Source organism: Neolamprologus multifasciatus, chromosome 19 (assembly GCF_963576455.1).
Source record: "Neolamprologus multifasciatus chromosome 19, fNeoMul1.2, whole genome shotgun sequence".
In the NCBI taxonomy this organism is placed as follows: Eukaryota; Metazoa; Chordata; class Actinopteri; order Cichliformes; family Cichlidae; genus Neolamprologus; species Neolamprologus multifasciatus.
In genome coordinates this window covers 13510458-13524668 of record NC_140457.1, presented here as the reverse complement: position 1 = coordinate 13524668, position 14211 = coordinate 13510458, and the positions used below count along the sequence as shown (strand labels likewise).

Genomic DNA, 14211 nt, shown 5'->3' with positions numbered 1-14211 from the left:
GCGTGAACACGGGCACTCTTACACTGATGGCTGGGCTGCGGATGTCGACGGCGTAGTCAGAGTCGGAGGGCTGGACGTTGAGCTTCAGGATGTCATGAATAAAAGGTGTCTCAATTAGCAGGGAGCGCAGACCCTCCATCACCCGGGCCTCGCTGCGCAGCACTTCAAACACACTGCAGGTAGCAAAGGACAGAGGCGAGTTAAGGGGTGCAGTGTGTGTGTATTGTAATCAAGAATTTGAGCGTAGCATCTACACTGCCTTATTATCTGAAAGAGATGTATAAGTAGAGCTCATTATTTTCAGTTTTGATCTGGCTTATTTAAATCATTAAACAGCAGGTAAGATGTGAATGTGAAATCAGATTTTAAAAACATGACAAAGAAAAAGCAACAATCTCCGTTATTATACAGTCTCACTCTCAACTTATTTTATCGATTGGTCGAGCACAACCTATTAAAACCTAATACAAGAACTAATTTTTGAATATTCCAGTAAACCCAAGAATATCACTTGGGTACAGTTTTCCATATGGAAGCATTTGCTGCTTCTGTGACTATCATTCAAATCTTTTCATGGTTTTAGGCCCAGTTGTCTTAACATTCCCAGGTCTTGAGAGCCCAAACACACACGCACACACACGCACACACACACAAAAATCTTTAATTTTACTTCTAACGTTTGAGGACAGATTTTCAAAACAATCACCAGTTCATAACATTTTGTTCTAAACAATTGTTAAAGTATATAATCAGTCAAGCTACGGTCTTGACTGATTATATACTTTCATTTGCAAAAGGTTAAAGCAACAAAGATGCATTTCTGTGATGTAATTACTGCAAATTAGATGCTCAAAATATGGCTTTTTGTGTGTACCTGAAGATGTCCTGTGCGTCCAAATCTATATGCAGCCCGTTGATGAACAGCGCTGAATCCCCGGGCTGCAACCCCAGAGTTCCTTTGAAAAACTATGGAAAGAGAAACGTCAATATGACTAAATATCCTGTTTGTGTCAAGCTCCCCATTCAACACCAGCTGAGCAGATCGGCAAACAACATCAAAACCAGCCATCACGTAGTCAATTATACTGTAAAACTAGAGGCAACAGTCAACACAAAGCCACAACGAGTCACGTTGACAGCTCTAAACAAGCACTGACAACTCTGTTCAAAATCAGCCTGTTTAGAGCAATTAAACCCCACACTAAACAAATCTAATTATCAAAGAAGGGGTGTGTAAACGTGTGTGAATATGTCTATGAGAAGAGACCCGCATGTGTGTTTGTGCGTCTGCACAGGCAAAAGGAAAGCTCAAAGTCGTTCTGGCGCAGTCAAATCTCATTACAGAAAGACAAAGACATCAGATTAATCATACTCCAGACATTGCAATTACAACAAGACATGATTAACACAAATATTGTTCATCCCACTTAAATTGTGTGAGTGTGTGGATGCATGCCTGTGTGTGAGAGAAAGACAAAGACATGTCTGTGTGCGAGCAAGTGCACGTGTCCAAACTACTTCAATCAATAATCATTTCTCGCTGCAGGACTCCGCGCGCCTGCTGAATGAATCACCGATTCAGTAATTAGGACGTTTGTCTGCTCAGCCCCACCATCAGCCCGAACTCCTGTCTGCACACCAAGATAATGTGAGCACAGCTTCAGGAGAGGAGACCAAGCAAAGGAGAGAGAGAAAACACTGACAAGAAGAAGGGGTGAGTGCCTATTCCACTAACAGGCGAAGCAAAACACACATTGTCAAAAACTGAATGCTTTCAAATCAGATGATGTTTACAATTTATCACAAAGTAAAAGGTAAAACAAAACCAGGAGGGGCAATTTCATTTTGAGAGACAAAAGCTACTTGATTATGGATGTTTGCAATAATGCTGTTTGTCTCGGTTCTTCCTCTTTGGTGGATTAAATTGGTAAACAGCTAAAGCTAAATTATCCCTAACCACTAGAGGACACAGTCTGCAAGATTAAAAGAATAAGGATCCTCGATAATAGAAAGACAAACATAGGACAGACGATGAAATCGAGCAGTTTGAAAGCAGATGATTTAGTCCTAGCCACTAAACTGCTGAGCTAAAAGTTAATGCTTCAGGCTGATCAAAACTCAATTTTCAGTTTTTTTCTACTCCCACTTTGTGGGCAGCCAATCACAAGAAATACTGCTTAAAAGGGGAGCAAATCTATAGGGGAAGGAGCTAAAGCGACGTCTTTCAGACAGCGGATGAACTGAGCAGCTGCACCAAGGCCCACTATAAGATTTATAAAGGTTATTTTGAACTGTGAAGCATACAAAGCTACTCCAGGGAAGCCCAAAGAATAAAAGATTTCTGATGGATATGAAAAGAACCAACGAAAAGGTCTTGGAGGCACAAAAGAAGGAACCAGAATATCAATGATGTAGCAGCTCATGAACCACCAGAATTCACAGGTTATTGTAAAATGTAAAGTTCCTAATGAAAGGTCTAGGTTTTGTTGTAACTGGTAAAATCCACCAAGAAGTCAGGGAGGATCACAAACAGCCATAAGAGGGACAAATTAATCTTGTTTCACTAAAATCACACTAATATTCTTTAAAGAAGCAGCAGATCTTGTGAAAACGAAGGAGTAGCTGTAAAATGACAAATATGACCTTGATCTTGCACCAATTCTTGTGAATTGTGGAGATATGTATGGACAACAGATGCTCTGCCATCACATAAGCCTATCAGTCCTTCGATTGGATGAGTCAATAAAAAAACAAAATAAAAAAAGAGCCTTGTAACAGCCTCATCATCGGTCTTTGCAAGAAGACAAGAAAAGCTTGTGTCCTAATGAGATTTTTATGTGACATCAAGCTGCCATCAGTATTGTTTTTTTCCCCAAGTCACACAGCAAAGATGTATGACATCACAGAGTGGAATATAAAGACTAAAGACACTGACACATCGTGTTGAGGTTGGGATCGGAGATAATGTTGGATAAATTAAGTCAGCTTAATTCATGTTGTAACAATTACATGTGGTTTCTAAACCTGAAAATACCTGAAATGATCAAGTCATTTAGTGTTAGTCTAACAAGCACATGAAGGCCTATTAACTGCATTCATGAAGTTGAAAGAAAGTGAAAGAGACTAAAGTGTTCATTTTCATCTTTAACCAAAAGCAGAAGTGTTTTCATTGTGTTACAAAAGGACAAGTGGAAAAAAATAGAAGATGATCAAACATGTACCTTTTGATTCTCGCCAATCTCTTTACGGATCTCCGAGTTGACCACAGTTTTAGTGATTGACCTGGGAGAGAAAAGGAAGACTGAACTGTGAAACTGCTGACTATCCAAAATCTACACAAACCAAGCTTCTTATTGTAGTTACTGCTCATGTGTGTGTGTCTGTGTGTTTTCGTTTCTCCTCTACCTGGCCTTGGTGGGAAAATTCTGACTGAGGTCTTTCATAACATTGAGGGCATCAACAGCAGGAGCAGCAAGAATGCGAGCAGCTGTCTGGAAACTCAGATCTGTAAAAGAGAAGGTGGGTGGATGTTCAGGCAGGCGACGAGGGTCAGAATGGGAAAGAAATGAGTGGAAAAATTAGTAAGAAGAACAGGAAACAGGAAAAGAAGAAAAAAGAAACAATGATCATAATTAGAAGACATGTGAGCACTTAGACATAAAACAAAGACAAGGGCTGCTTCAAAGATCGTTAACTTACTCTTGATTATTTAAAAGGACTAAGGCAATATGCTTGCAGCTCTGTACAACACAGATATTTCATATGGGCAAATTACAATTCACATTAAAGTGTCGATGCTGAAATGTTCGTGTTGAGCAGGAATAATGTTTATGATGTTCGCCACCTTAAATTGATATAAACACAGATATACTTATCTCTTTAATTTGTAAGTGTGGAAAAGATAAAGGGGTGCATGGAGCTTTGGTGTGCAAGGAGGGAAGAGAGCAGTGAGGATTATTTCAATGCAGTGAGCATCTCTGTAATGGTGTTGTAGTCTGTGTGATTATTAGCCTCTGGAGGTCTCCCTCTCTTTGTAAACAGGCTGAGCTAATGAGCCCCACAGGGTTAGGAGATAAAGACAGACGCCCACATGACAGTCTGACAGTCGAGTTCAACCCCCTCATCTCCTCGGAGCCTATATTCGCCAAATATAAAAGCAGCCGAACGCTCACATCCTGATTACACCTACTGATAGGCTGACCTTTTACATATGGAAGCGTTTTCTTTAAGAAACATAAACATAACAGATGAGCTGGAGCCAATATAATTTTTTATGTGCTCGATAACATCAAAAAGAAAATGACAAAATTAAAAAGTATATGTGATTGCATCTGTGGGAGTGACTTTGAACTGTTAATCAATATATGATGTAATCTTAATCAATGCTTTTATATTGCTGCAGACAAAGCTTTCATGTCTTCAAGGTATTATGGCTCAAACGCATCAAGAGGACAGTGATCGATCGCAGTCGTAGATCAGAGATCGATACAGATACATTTTCAGCTGCTAGTTTGATTCACAGGTGGAATGACATCATGGTTAAAGCAACAGAAGACAACTGGAAAAGCCAATGTTAATTTATTTTTATTTATTCCTGATCAAAGGGTTGTTGAGACAGGAAATAGGAAAGCGTTTTTAACTTTCTAATAGTTCAGGAAACTCTCATGGTTAACAGATGATTTAAACAAATGCAGTATATGTACGGTGCTAGCATGTGATAATACAGATACAGTTCATTTTCTCTCATATAATACTGTTTTGAGGTGGACCCATTTCTTGGTCCACCTGTTTGACTTGCATTAACCAGTCCTCTACCAAAAATGAAAACTACTACCAACTTATAGTTGGTAATAGTTAAGCATATTGGGCATTTTTTCCATTTAACACATGTTAGGAAATCCCAGAAAAGACATGGGCTTCTAGGAAGCACAGGCTGACTGCTTTAACTGTAGGCGGCGATTATGTTTTCTGCTGTCTGTAGTCACTCCCCAAAGGCCCATTCTGTGCTAGAAAAAACCTTGAAATGATCTTTTTTTTCCATTTGTGGAGTAAGGAGGGTATCTTTAAAATGATTGTGTAACGAGATATTTCTGTGAAATTGTAAGAACATCAGAGGACGCTCTGGGTCAGCTAACAATTGATTTGAATTTAATGGGTATGAGGACATGGGATTTTTCCCATCGGATAATTGTCTTTGTCAGCCATAGCTATGGAAGTAATAGATAGAGAACGAAGTTCAAGTCCTGCAGGTATATTTGCAGGATCATAAAATTGATTCTCTGAAAAATTAAGTCACAGGAGCAATGCCCACAGGTGCTACCTGTAAAATGAGAGGGCCTCACAGTTTATTTTCTGCTAGCCTGTCAAGACGTTGACTCGGTCAGTTTTGACAAGTTTGTTTCATTGTGCTGTGTCATTATTTATTTACACGTGTAATACCAGAAACAGATACTTCCTTACAGAGCCTGTTCATATTGTCAAAACCAATCACTCAGAAGGAAACTGCAAACACAGAAAAATCTGCTGATGTCCGAAATAAGACAATAAAATTTGGAAAGAGGCCCACCTTGCATTTGCCAGACTTTCAGAGGTGCCATCTCGTTGGTGCTTTCAACTAAATGCTTCCTCAATTCTTTAAGCTGTTCCTTGAGCTCCGGGTAGAGGGTCCTAGTGAGAAAGATGGACAGAATGGATGCATCTGTTAAATGACTTAAGTGCTAATTAAGAGAAAGTTGTTGGATTCACAGATTGATTTGATTATTTCTGGTTAGTTGAGCACAGATGTGGTCGGTGCTTCAAGGCAGGAGGAAAAACAAAGAAAAAAAGAAAAGAAAGGCTTGGCTGAGAGAGTGTGGTGCAATTCCTGGACCTAATCCAAGCTTTGAATTTTTATCATGGGCTGACACAGAGTCACTCACTTGAGTTTGCCAAAAAGGAATCCCTGAACCTCATCCACTGGATCATTCTCTCCGATCATTGTAGCATTCACCTCCGCCCCTGAAACCACAATCAATTAACTCGATTTTCAAGTCAGGACTCCTCTGGGATTACAACAATGTGGACATGTGTGTATCGACTGTGTGTCTTCCTGTGAGTATGTACACCTTGGACTTGTGTGTCGTCCTTTGCTTTGTACTCCTGGCTTTTGATGGCCAGCTCCACTCCATACCCAGACAGATACACCTTCTTTCCTCTTGACTGCTGCAGAAGAAGAAGAAAAATAAGAAAAGATGGGCTCATCACATACTTATAATTGTGTCACACACAGAAAACGCTTAATTGCAATTAATTGCATTTGCAAACAGATTAAAAGACACAGTTATGCTAACCTGATGACAAAACAAAATATATATATATATATATATATATATATATATATATATATATTTTTTTTTTTTTTTTATGTAAAAAGCTCTGTGAACGTTCTTGTGTTCCCACTTGTAAAAAAAATAAATCCCACTCACATTATAAATGCATGTGCTTGCTGACTATCTTCCATGTGCAGACAACCAGCTTGCTAAGTACTTAAGCCACTAACTGTCCCTGGTCTGGCCCCAGAGCTATATGCACAGAGTAAGAGTTAAATGTTACAGCCTTTCTAGTGCCCAGGACTTCCTGCCTGAAAGACAGATGGTGAGAATAATTTAGCATAATCAGGGGGAGGAAAAAAAGAAAAACGCTATCAAATGGATTTGCAAGTGAGGGGAAAGTAATCCAACTTGAGAAACTTGCAGTCTAGCATGAGGAACTGGAGAAGCTCTTTTCATCCCAGGTGTAAATGAGGACCGTCTTAAACTGCAGATTTTTTTTTTGTAAGACTCAGATAAAACACAGGAGCCCAAAGTAACTTTCACCACATGACTATAAACCAACTTACACTTATAAAACTATTCCTGACATGGAAAACATTTGTTTTATTGATAATTTTACATAGTAATATACAAGTAGTGACCTAAATATGCTCAATCTCAAATTATCTAATGTGATCTTCTCATTTAAATTATATTAGAAGTAAATCAATTCTTACAGGCAGGTAGTGGCGAAGCACGTAAGTCACCGAGCCTTCATTAACTTTGGATAGAATGACTTGGTGAAGCTTCTGGAAATCTGCCGTCCCAAACTGGGCGTAAAGAATCACAACAGGAGCATCTGGATTTGAACCTGGGTATTTATGATCACCTTTAAAAAGATATGGCTTTGTCCTGGAAGAGAGAAAAAAAAGCTGCCCTTAATAATATAATTCGTAATCCTTTTGCTTTAGATGTATGTGACTTTTTTACCTTTGAGGTGCACTTTTTAGGAGTGCCTCTAACTTCCCTGTATCACAGGTCTTCTCTCCGTGGATGCTCAAAAAAGCTGAGCAGTCAGAAGGAGGAGGCTCAGTGGACGCTATCTAAAAATATACACCCAAAAAGCATAATCAGTAATAATATCATCCTACTCACATGTATGCTTAAGCCTTCAAAACAGCTTTAAATTGCCCTGCTGTTACCTGTTGGAAGGAGTGTACTGTTGCAGAGTAAGCTCTCAGTGAGAGTGCGAACTTCAGCATGTTTAACTGGACGGAGCTGAGCAAGGCACTGGCTCTCTTCATGATCAGATCATAGTAGGCCTGATCTGTGTCTGTGTGGGGACAGCAAATGTGCACACGTAAGATTTCAGGGTGGTCTTGCCCCTCTCTAGAGGACCCAATACCCTTCATATTTAATTAATGTAATCTATATTAAATAGCTTTGCAGAATTCACAATTCAGAATAATCCTTTTTTATGTTACACTGGGCTGTGAGGCAATAACCACAGATCATCTTATCTCGCTTCAGGGTCACGCTCCCTGTAAGCAAACTTTCTTCTAATTCGCTGGGTCTCACAAACGGAAGGTCTGAACAGCAGGTGGACGGTGCTGCTGTGCTGAGAGAATATCTGTTCTCACTTACAACATAAGGTGCCATAATCAAAAAAAGGAGAAAAAACTGTGTTTAGAGCAATCTGAAGCCTGAATTTTCACTGGGATTACTTGCACAAGCGCTGACCTCAATATCGGAAAATCTGACCAAATTTAATGAGTAACCACCACTGGTACAGTATATATAATAAAGAGAATAAGGAAAAGCATAATAGGTCCCCTTGAAATTGTGTTACAGCAGTGCTGGTCTAACTGAGATACACTTTTTATTGTGTTATTCCTCCAACGAGTATGTAGCTAAAACACTGACAATGCAATTACTGCCAAGATGCTGCATACACATCATAAATTCAGCTGCTCACAGCGCAGAAACTAAAAGTGAAATCTTGTCCACAGAGTCCAAAGTTTTACTTTACCGTCATGCTCTCCTTCTATGTTTTGATTGGCCTCTACAAAGTCCCAGAACCTCTCCTGGCTCTCCTCTGCCATGAACTCACTGGGGAAGGAGAATATGAAAGTGGCGGTCTCGTAAGCTGGAAATGCATAGTGTCAGCTACTGCAAACAGCACAACACCTAAAGCCCTTAATTATTCACAGTCTTCCTCAAGGACATATCAGTGAGACAGAAGTGTAGTTTAAACTCACTTAGAGGACAGTCACAGCAATGACCTCAGAACACTGATTTATCTATTATCTCCTTTTGAAATGTAATTTATATGTAATGCAGCCAAAGTGCTGCTCCCTTTGAGCAGTGCAGTGTCATACCTGGCCTCCAGCAGCAGCGGTGTATCAGCCCATTTGGTTGTAAGAGTGGTTGTGACAGCCTTTGAGTCCGCACCCCCAGATGCTGCAGAGAGCAGCGAGAGCAGCACGATCCACAGAAGCCACATCCTCAAGCCTACACCTGAGGGAACAGAAGAGTTGGGAAGTGTGGCTAAAGATTTCCACATTGCTGTTAAAGTCGAGCTCAAAATAAACAGTGTGAATGATAGTATCATCCTGCCCATTGTGCTACACGGTAGTGAAGAACGGAGCCCACTCAGCCACCAAAGTAGATTATAATGTTATCTGGCTCTGTACGAATTGGCTGAACATCTCACTGCCAACAGAGATAAAACACAGAGGCAGATCCTAACAAACTACAAGCTCAGTGACCACAAAGATGCCATTGAAAGATGAAGACAATAAGAACATGAAAATGGAAATACAACACAATATGTAGCCACTGTCAAACCTTTAATAACAATAAATCATTTCCTTTAACAAATTCAGCTCTGTTTATGCAGATTTCCAAGAATGCAGTTAATTATCTCTCAAATAAAAACATACAGATATAACATACTACAACTACTGTGTATAACCAACATATATTATTAATTGTACATTAATAACATTTAGTTGCTTACACTCTGTCCAAATGCGTTGGTGCTACTGTTTGCTGACACTTTTATATACTAATAATGACCTTTGAATTGAACATATTTAAACCTTGGTTTTCTTCATGGATGGGGCCATATGGACTTAGGGAACACAGGGATCAAATAAGGCCATCTATGTGCAGTTCTAACCTTTGTACTGTGGTGCTTTTTTACCTAGAATTTGCTTCAATAGACCCTCCGTAGGATACAACATCTCAACTCAGAGTAAAAGCTCCTGAAACAAGGAAATGTTTCAAAGAGACCTCTGAAGAAAGAGCAACAGCACTTAAATAGAAAACACGTGTTGCCATTTTTACATATTTTTGCTTATCTTATAAATTTCATTTATGTTCTCATGAGTTCTTGGCCCCAAGATTTAAAGCTTGCAAACAACATTTCCAAATGATATTATTTTTAGCAACTTATATTTGGATTTCACCATAATTAAACACCAAATATTCAGTGACTTTAAGGGCACTGACTTTAACATAATTGATTGATTTTATTGTATTTATATTGCACAGCAATATGACAAAAATAAAGTTAGCCTTTCTGAGCAAGGTCGATTTAAGTCCCCACCTCACTCATTTATTGGTCACACAGAAGGGCGGCTGGGCCCACCCTTAGAGACAGGATAAAGATTTTAGTCAATTGAGAGGGTCTCAGAGTAAAGCTACTGCTCCTCCACATTGAAAAATGCCAGTTGAGATGGGTTGGGCATCTGATTAGGAAGCCTCCTGGGTGAGGTGTTCTGGGTATGTCCTACCAGGAGGAGGCCCTGCGGTAGTCTCGGGACACACTTGAGCAACTATATCTCTCAGCAGCCCTAGGAAGGCCACGGTGTTCTCCCGCATAAGCTCGAGGAGGTGGCCTGGATAGGAGGAGGTCTGGGTTTCTCTGCTCAGGCTGCTGCGCCCACAACCCGGCTCCGATAAACAAACAACAAAATAAATAGATGGAAGGAGTTAGTTCTTCCTTTGCGGTCTCTTTATGTTAGTCTGTTAACTAAACTACACGCAAAACTGTCTCACTAGCAAGGACGAACAATTCTGATATTTTAATGGACGAAATCAGTGTTGTTTTTGCCTTTGTATGTATTTGAAAGACCACAGTATGGTGGGTGAACTCTAATTTCTGACAGCACTGAACGATCCATGATTCAGTGCCACAGGGTGTGCATAACAGGCTTTTATCAGCTTTCCACTGAATAATACTGAGATCTGATCAAATCCTGTTATTAAATAAAAAGTCTGCTCAAACAATAAATGGTTCCAAGCTAGTAATTTAAAATTAAAATAAACAAAATTAATATTATTGTTTTACACATATGTATGATTATGTGGTCTAGACTTTATAATCATCTTAATAGTAGGACACATTGCGCTGCTTCAACAAGTGTAGTGTAAGAAAATATCCTTAAGACTCCTTATTAACATCGTGATACCGCCTTCAGCAGTGCTGCCGACAACATAAGGCTTGCCAGGCACAGTAGGATACTGCTAATTTGCTAAGCAATTCAAACATGGTTGTGAAGTGTTCACCTAAAGCAAGGTACCAGATCATCTCCTCAAGCTGTGCAACTGATTCTACATGTTTGACTACTTAGCAATTATACAAGAATACACCCACATAAATTAAATATTAAAGAAAAGAAACACCTGGTCATTATTTATCACTTCATGGAAAAAAAAAACTGTAATTAATCTAAACAAAGCTGGATTTTTAAACATTTTATTCCTCATATTATGCAGAATCATTTACCTGTGCAAGTTTAGCTGTAAATAACATAACACAATGGTTCCTATTCACGATTGTAAAAGTTATATTAGTTATATTTTATCGTATGTTAATATGACAATTTTTCTTATTGCTTTTGGGATGCACAGCTATTGACCACACAGCAATGTCAGGCCTTGCCGATTACCGTGTGGAAACAAAATAACATTTACCAAAGGTGGTGGCTGAGGTTTACTTTTTTGTGTCTGATCAATTTTTGCCCTGGATCAGAGCTCAACAAAAACAAATAAACAGCAATGAAAAATTAATGAAATAAATAATTAATGCTGGTATCAGGATCATCTGTCAAATTTAAACATCGGTATGATGCCAGGTTTTCCATATTGTTGCATTTTAGAAAATCTTTTTTAGAAGTTCAGTATTTAGAAAGGCTTAAAAAAGCCTTAGAGCCTTTAAAGGCCTAAAGAGGATGCACCAGTAACCTTGTTTCTTTGTGTTACCTGGCTTAATAAACTCTAAAAACCTGGTCAGAATTAACAGGTATCAAAACAGCAGTTATCAGCTTTGTCTACTAACCTAGAACTTTCGCCTCAGGCTCTGTGCATGTTCCCATGTAGCCTGATACTATCAAGTATCATTTCACTCTTCTTCCACACAAAATTGATCAATCGAGTGCTGCCTACTTCAGTCAGGGACATTATTACAGGAACTGGTGATAGAGATCTCTATAGAATAGACTATAAATATATAATGACAAAAGCCAGCACCAGTAAATGTATTTATACTCACCTGCCACTTCATCTTTACAGCTGTTCAACTACTTTAAACACAAATATCTAATAAGCCAATCACATGACAGAAACTCAATTAATCCAGGCATGTAAAGTTCTTCCCCATTCTGATGCCCAAAATGAGGAAGAAAGGGGATTTAAATGACTCTGAACGTGGTATTGTTGCAATTCCTTGATAGGCTACTGTTCAGAAATTTCCTCCCTCACATTCATCTTTAGGGTTTATAGAAAATGGTCAGAAAAAGAAAAAATATCCAGTGAGCAGCAGTTCACTGAGAAAAAATGGCTCATTGATGCCAGAGACCAGAGCATAATGGCCAGACTGCTTTGAACTGATGAGAAACCAACATAAACACAAATTGCCACTGGTTGTAACCAATGTATGTAGAAGAGCATCCCTGAATGCACAAAACATCAAACTTTAAAGCAGGCTGGCTACAGCAGAAGGTACACAGTGAAAGAATGGACCCATTCTGCATCCTATCAGTGGTTCAGGCTGGTGGTGTTGCTGTAACTAATCCAATATCACAGTAGTTGGAAGTTATCTTGCTATGGTCAGTAATGATACTCTGCCTGGTAGAAGGGGCCAGTGTGTTTTCTGGGCTAAAAGGGCGAGTTCAAATACCCTACCACAAAACAACCAATGGGTAGTGAACCAGTGGTTATGTGTAATCCGCTGGGTACACTACACTTCATTGAAAGACACCTGGGTGACCAGCAAGTCAAACTCTAAATAACTCTAAGATATAAGGTCTGAGAGGACAAAAAGAAGAGACAAACTGATGAGGAGGAAATGCATGAACCCTTCATCGCCATATCATAACGTTACAGATTTCTTTAATAGTGTTACGCTTAATTACAGGAAAGCAGGATGCTGAAGCTGTAAACAAAACGTGCCATCATTTCTATCCAATGGGAGAGTTCAGCGTGGCTCATCCGTCCAATGAGTGCACAGTTTGGACATCCGGGCTGTCTCAATGACAACCCTCAGAGCTGTCATAATAGCTGTAATCACGAGCTAACTGCTAATTGTAACAAACACGTCACACGTTCAAATTTTACTGGTTTAACCAGCTCTAATGTCTGCTATATTTACTCTTCAGAGCCCATTCAAAGCCGGAAAACTCACGGCGAGCTAGCGCTACCTGAAATTAATGCTAGCTAACGCCTCCCGCACAAAAGCAAAACTGCCCGATTGCACCTGTTTTTGTTTACTTACACGCACAAAATGTAAAATTCTGTTTGAAACGACAATAAACAGCCTTAGCTACAAGCGTATGAAGCTCCACAACACAGAAAATGAATGATTTAGTCTCACCGAAGCCGGCTCGGTAGCTTCCTGAATTCATGATCCGCTGTGGAGTGGGCGGGTCCTGACAGGCTCATTAGGCAACCACAATGTTGCCTGTTCAAAATTACTGAACCTCTCAAGCAATAAATGATTAACAAATGAGACGTGCCTTAGACGGTGAACTGCAAATTTCGCTGATAATTAATTCACTAATTAAAAACAAAGACTGTCAAAATCCTTTTTCTTTTTATATTTATTATTATTGTTGTTGTTAGTGTTGTTGCCTAAAATTATTTTCCTGATTTAAGTAAACTATGTGAAAGGACATTATTTTTTAAAAGTGTAAGAAGTGAGAAGCAGAAAATATACATAATTTAATAAACCATATTATTAAAACCACTGACAAATGTTGTTAGAGTGCTCGCCAACCTTGGATCCTGACATTCATTGGATGTTATTTAAAAAGCAGCACCCACTTAAAGATATTTGAAAAGAAAGTATTGCCAGCTCTTGGCAATAGCACTAACCAAGGACTTACCATTGTCTCTTTTAGCTTGTTTCCCAATGGTCAGAGGTGGGAAGTAACAAAGTGCTTCAGGTAACAAACACTTTTTAATACGGGCCTGACAAAGGGTGTAATTAAATTAAATGGAATTTCCACGTATAATCACCTGGAATTACAATATAATTATATTTACCTACAAATACTTAGTAGTAAATAGACTACAATAAGAGTACCCTCTTATTGTAGTCTAGTTAGTTCAAGATTTAACAAGAAAGAAGAATTATAGTGTAAGTCATTTTAAGTAAGTGCCTAATTTCCAGGCATTTTGTATGGTTAATTTTTAATTTTACATCTTACAGTGTAAATATACTGTACTTTTTGGGGTATACTATATACTACCTAATACTTCTGTGCATCACAGATGTTCCACTATTCAACTGTCCTCCTATATTACATATAAACATGTGATTAAAGACTGTTGTCCCTTTCCTACTTAGAAAAAAAATAAATAAACCCACCAGCAAAAACTGCAGGACATAGGCACATTTGATCTCTATATTAATGGA

General features: G+C 38.9%; 1 protein-coding gene across 4 annotated transcripts in view; it reads right to left on the bottom strand.

Moving 5' to 3' along the window:
• The window catches only part of uggt1 (UDP-glucose glycoprotein glucosyltransferase 1), a 32012-nt gene extending 18737 nt beyond the window's left edge, over window positions 1–13275 (bottom strand). For 2 of the 4 annotated variants that reach the window (XM_085143019.1, XM_085143021.1), the window contains exons 1-13: window positions 13168–13275; window positions 8669–8807; window positions 8320–8399; window positions 7493–7623; window positions 7281–7393; window positions 7028–7202; window positions 6105–6201; window positions 5919–5997; window positions 5567–5667; window positions 3406–3505; window positions 3222–3282; window positions 875–966; window positions 23–173 (exon numbers count right to left, since the gene is read on the bottom strand). In XM_085143019.1, coding sequence (XP_084999145.1) covers window positions 23–173; window positions 875–966; window positions 3222–3282; window positions 3406–3505; window positions 5567–5667; window positions 5919–5997; window positions 6105–6201; window positions 7028–7202; window positions 7281–7393; window positions 7493–7623; window positions 8320–8399; window positions 8669–8807; window positions 13168–13198 — 1350 coding nt within the window. In that variant the 5' untranslated portion in view covers window positions 13199–13275. The other 2 variants (XM_085143018.1, XM_085143020.1) reach the window with 1 other exon arrangement.
• Between the last annotated feature and the right edge of the window lie 936 nt (window positions 13276–14211).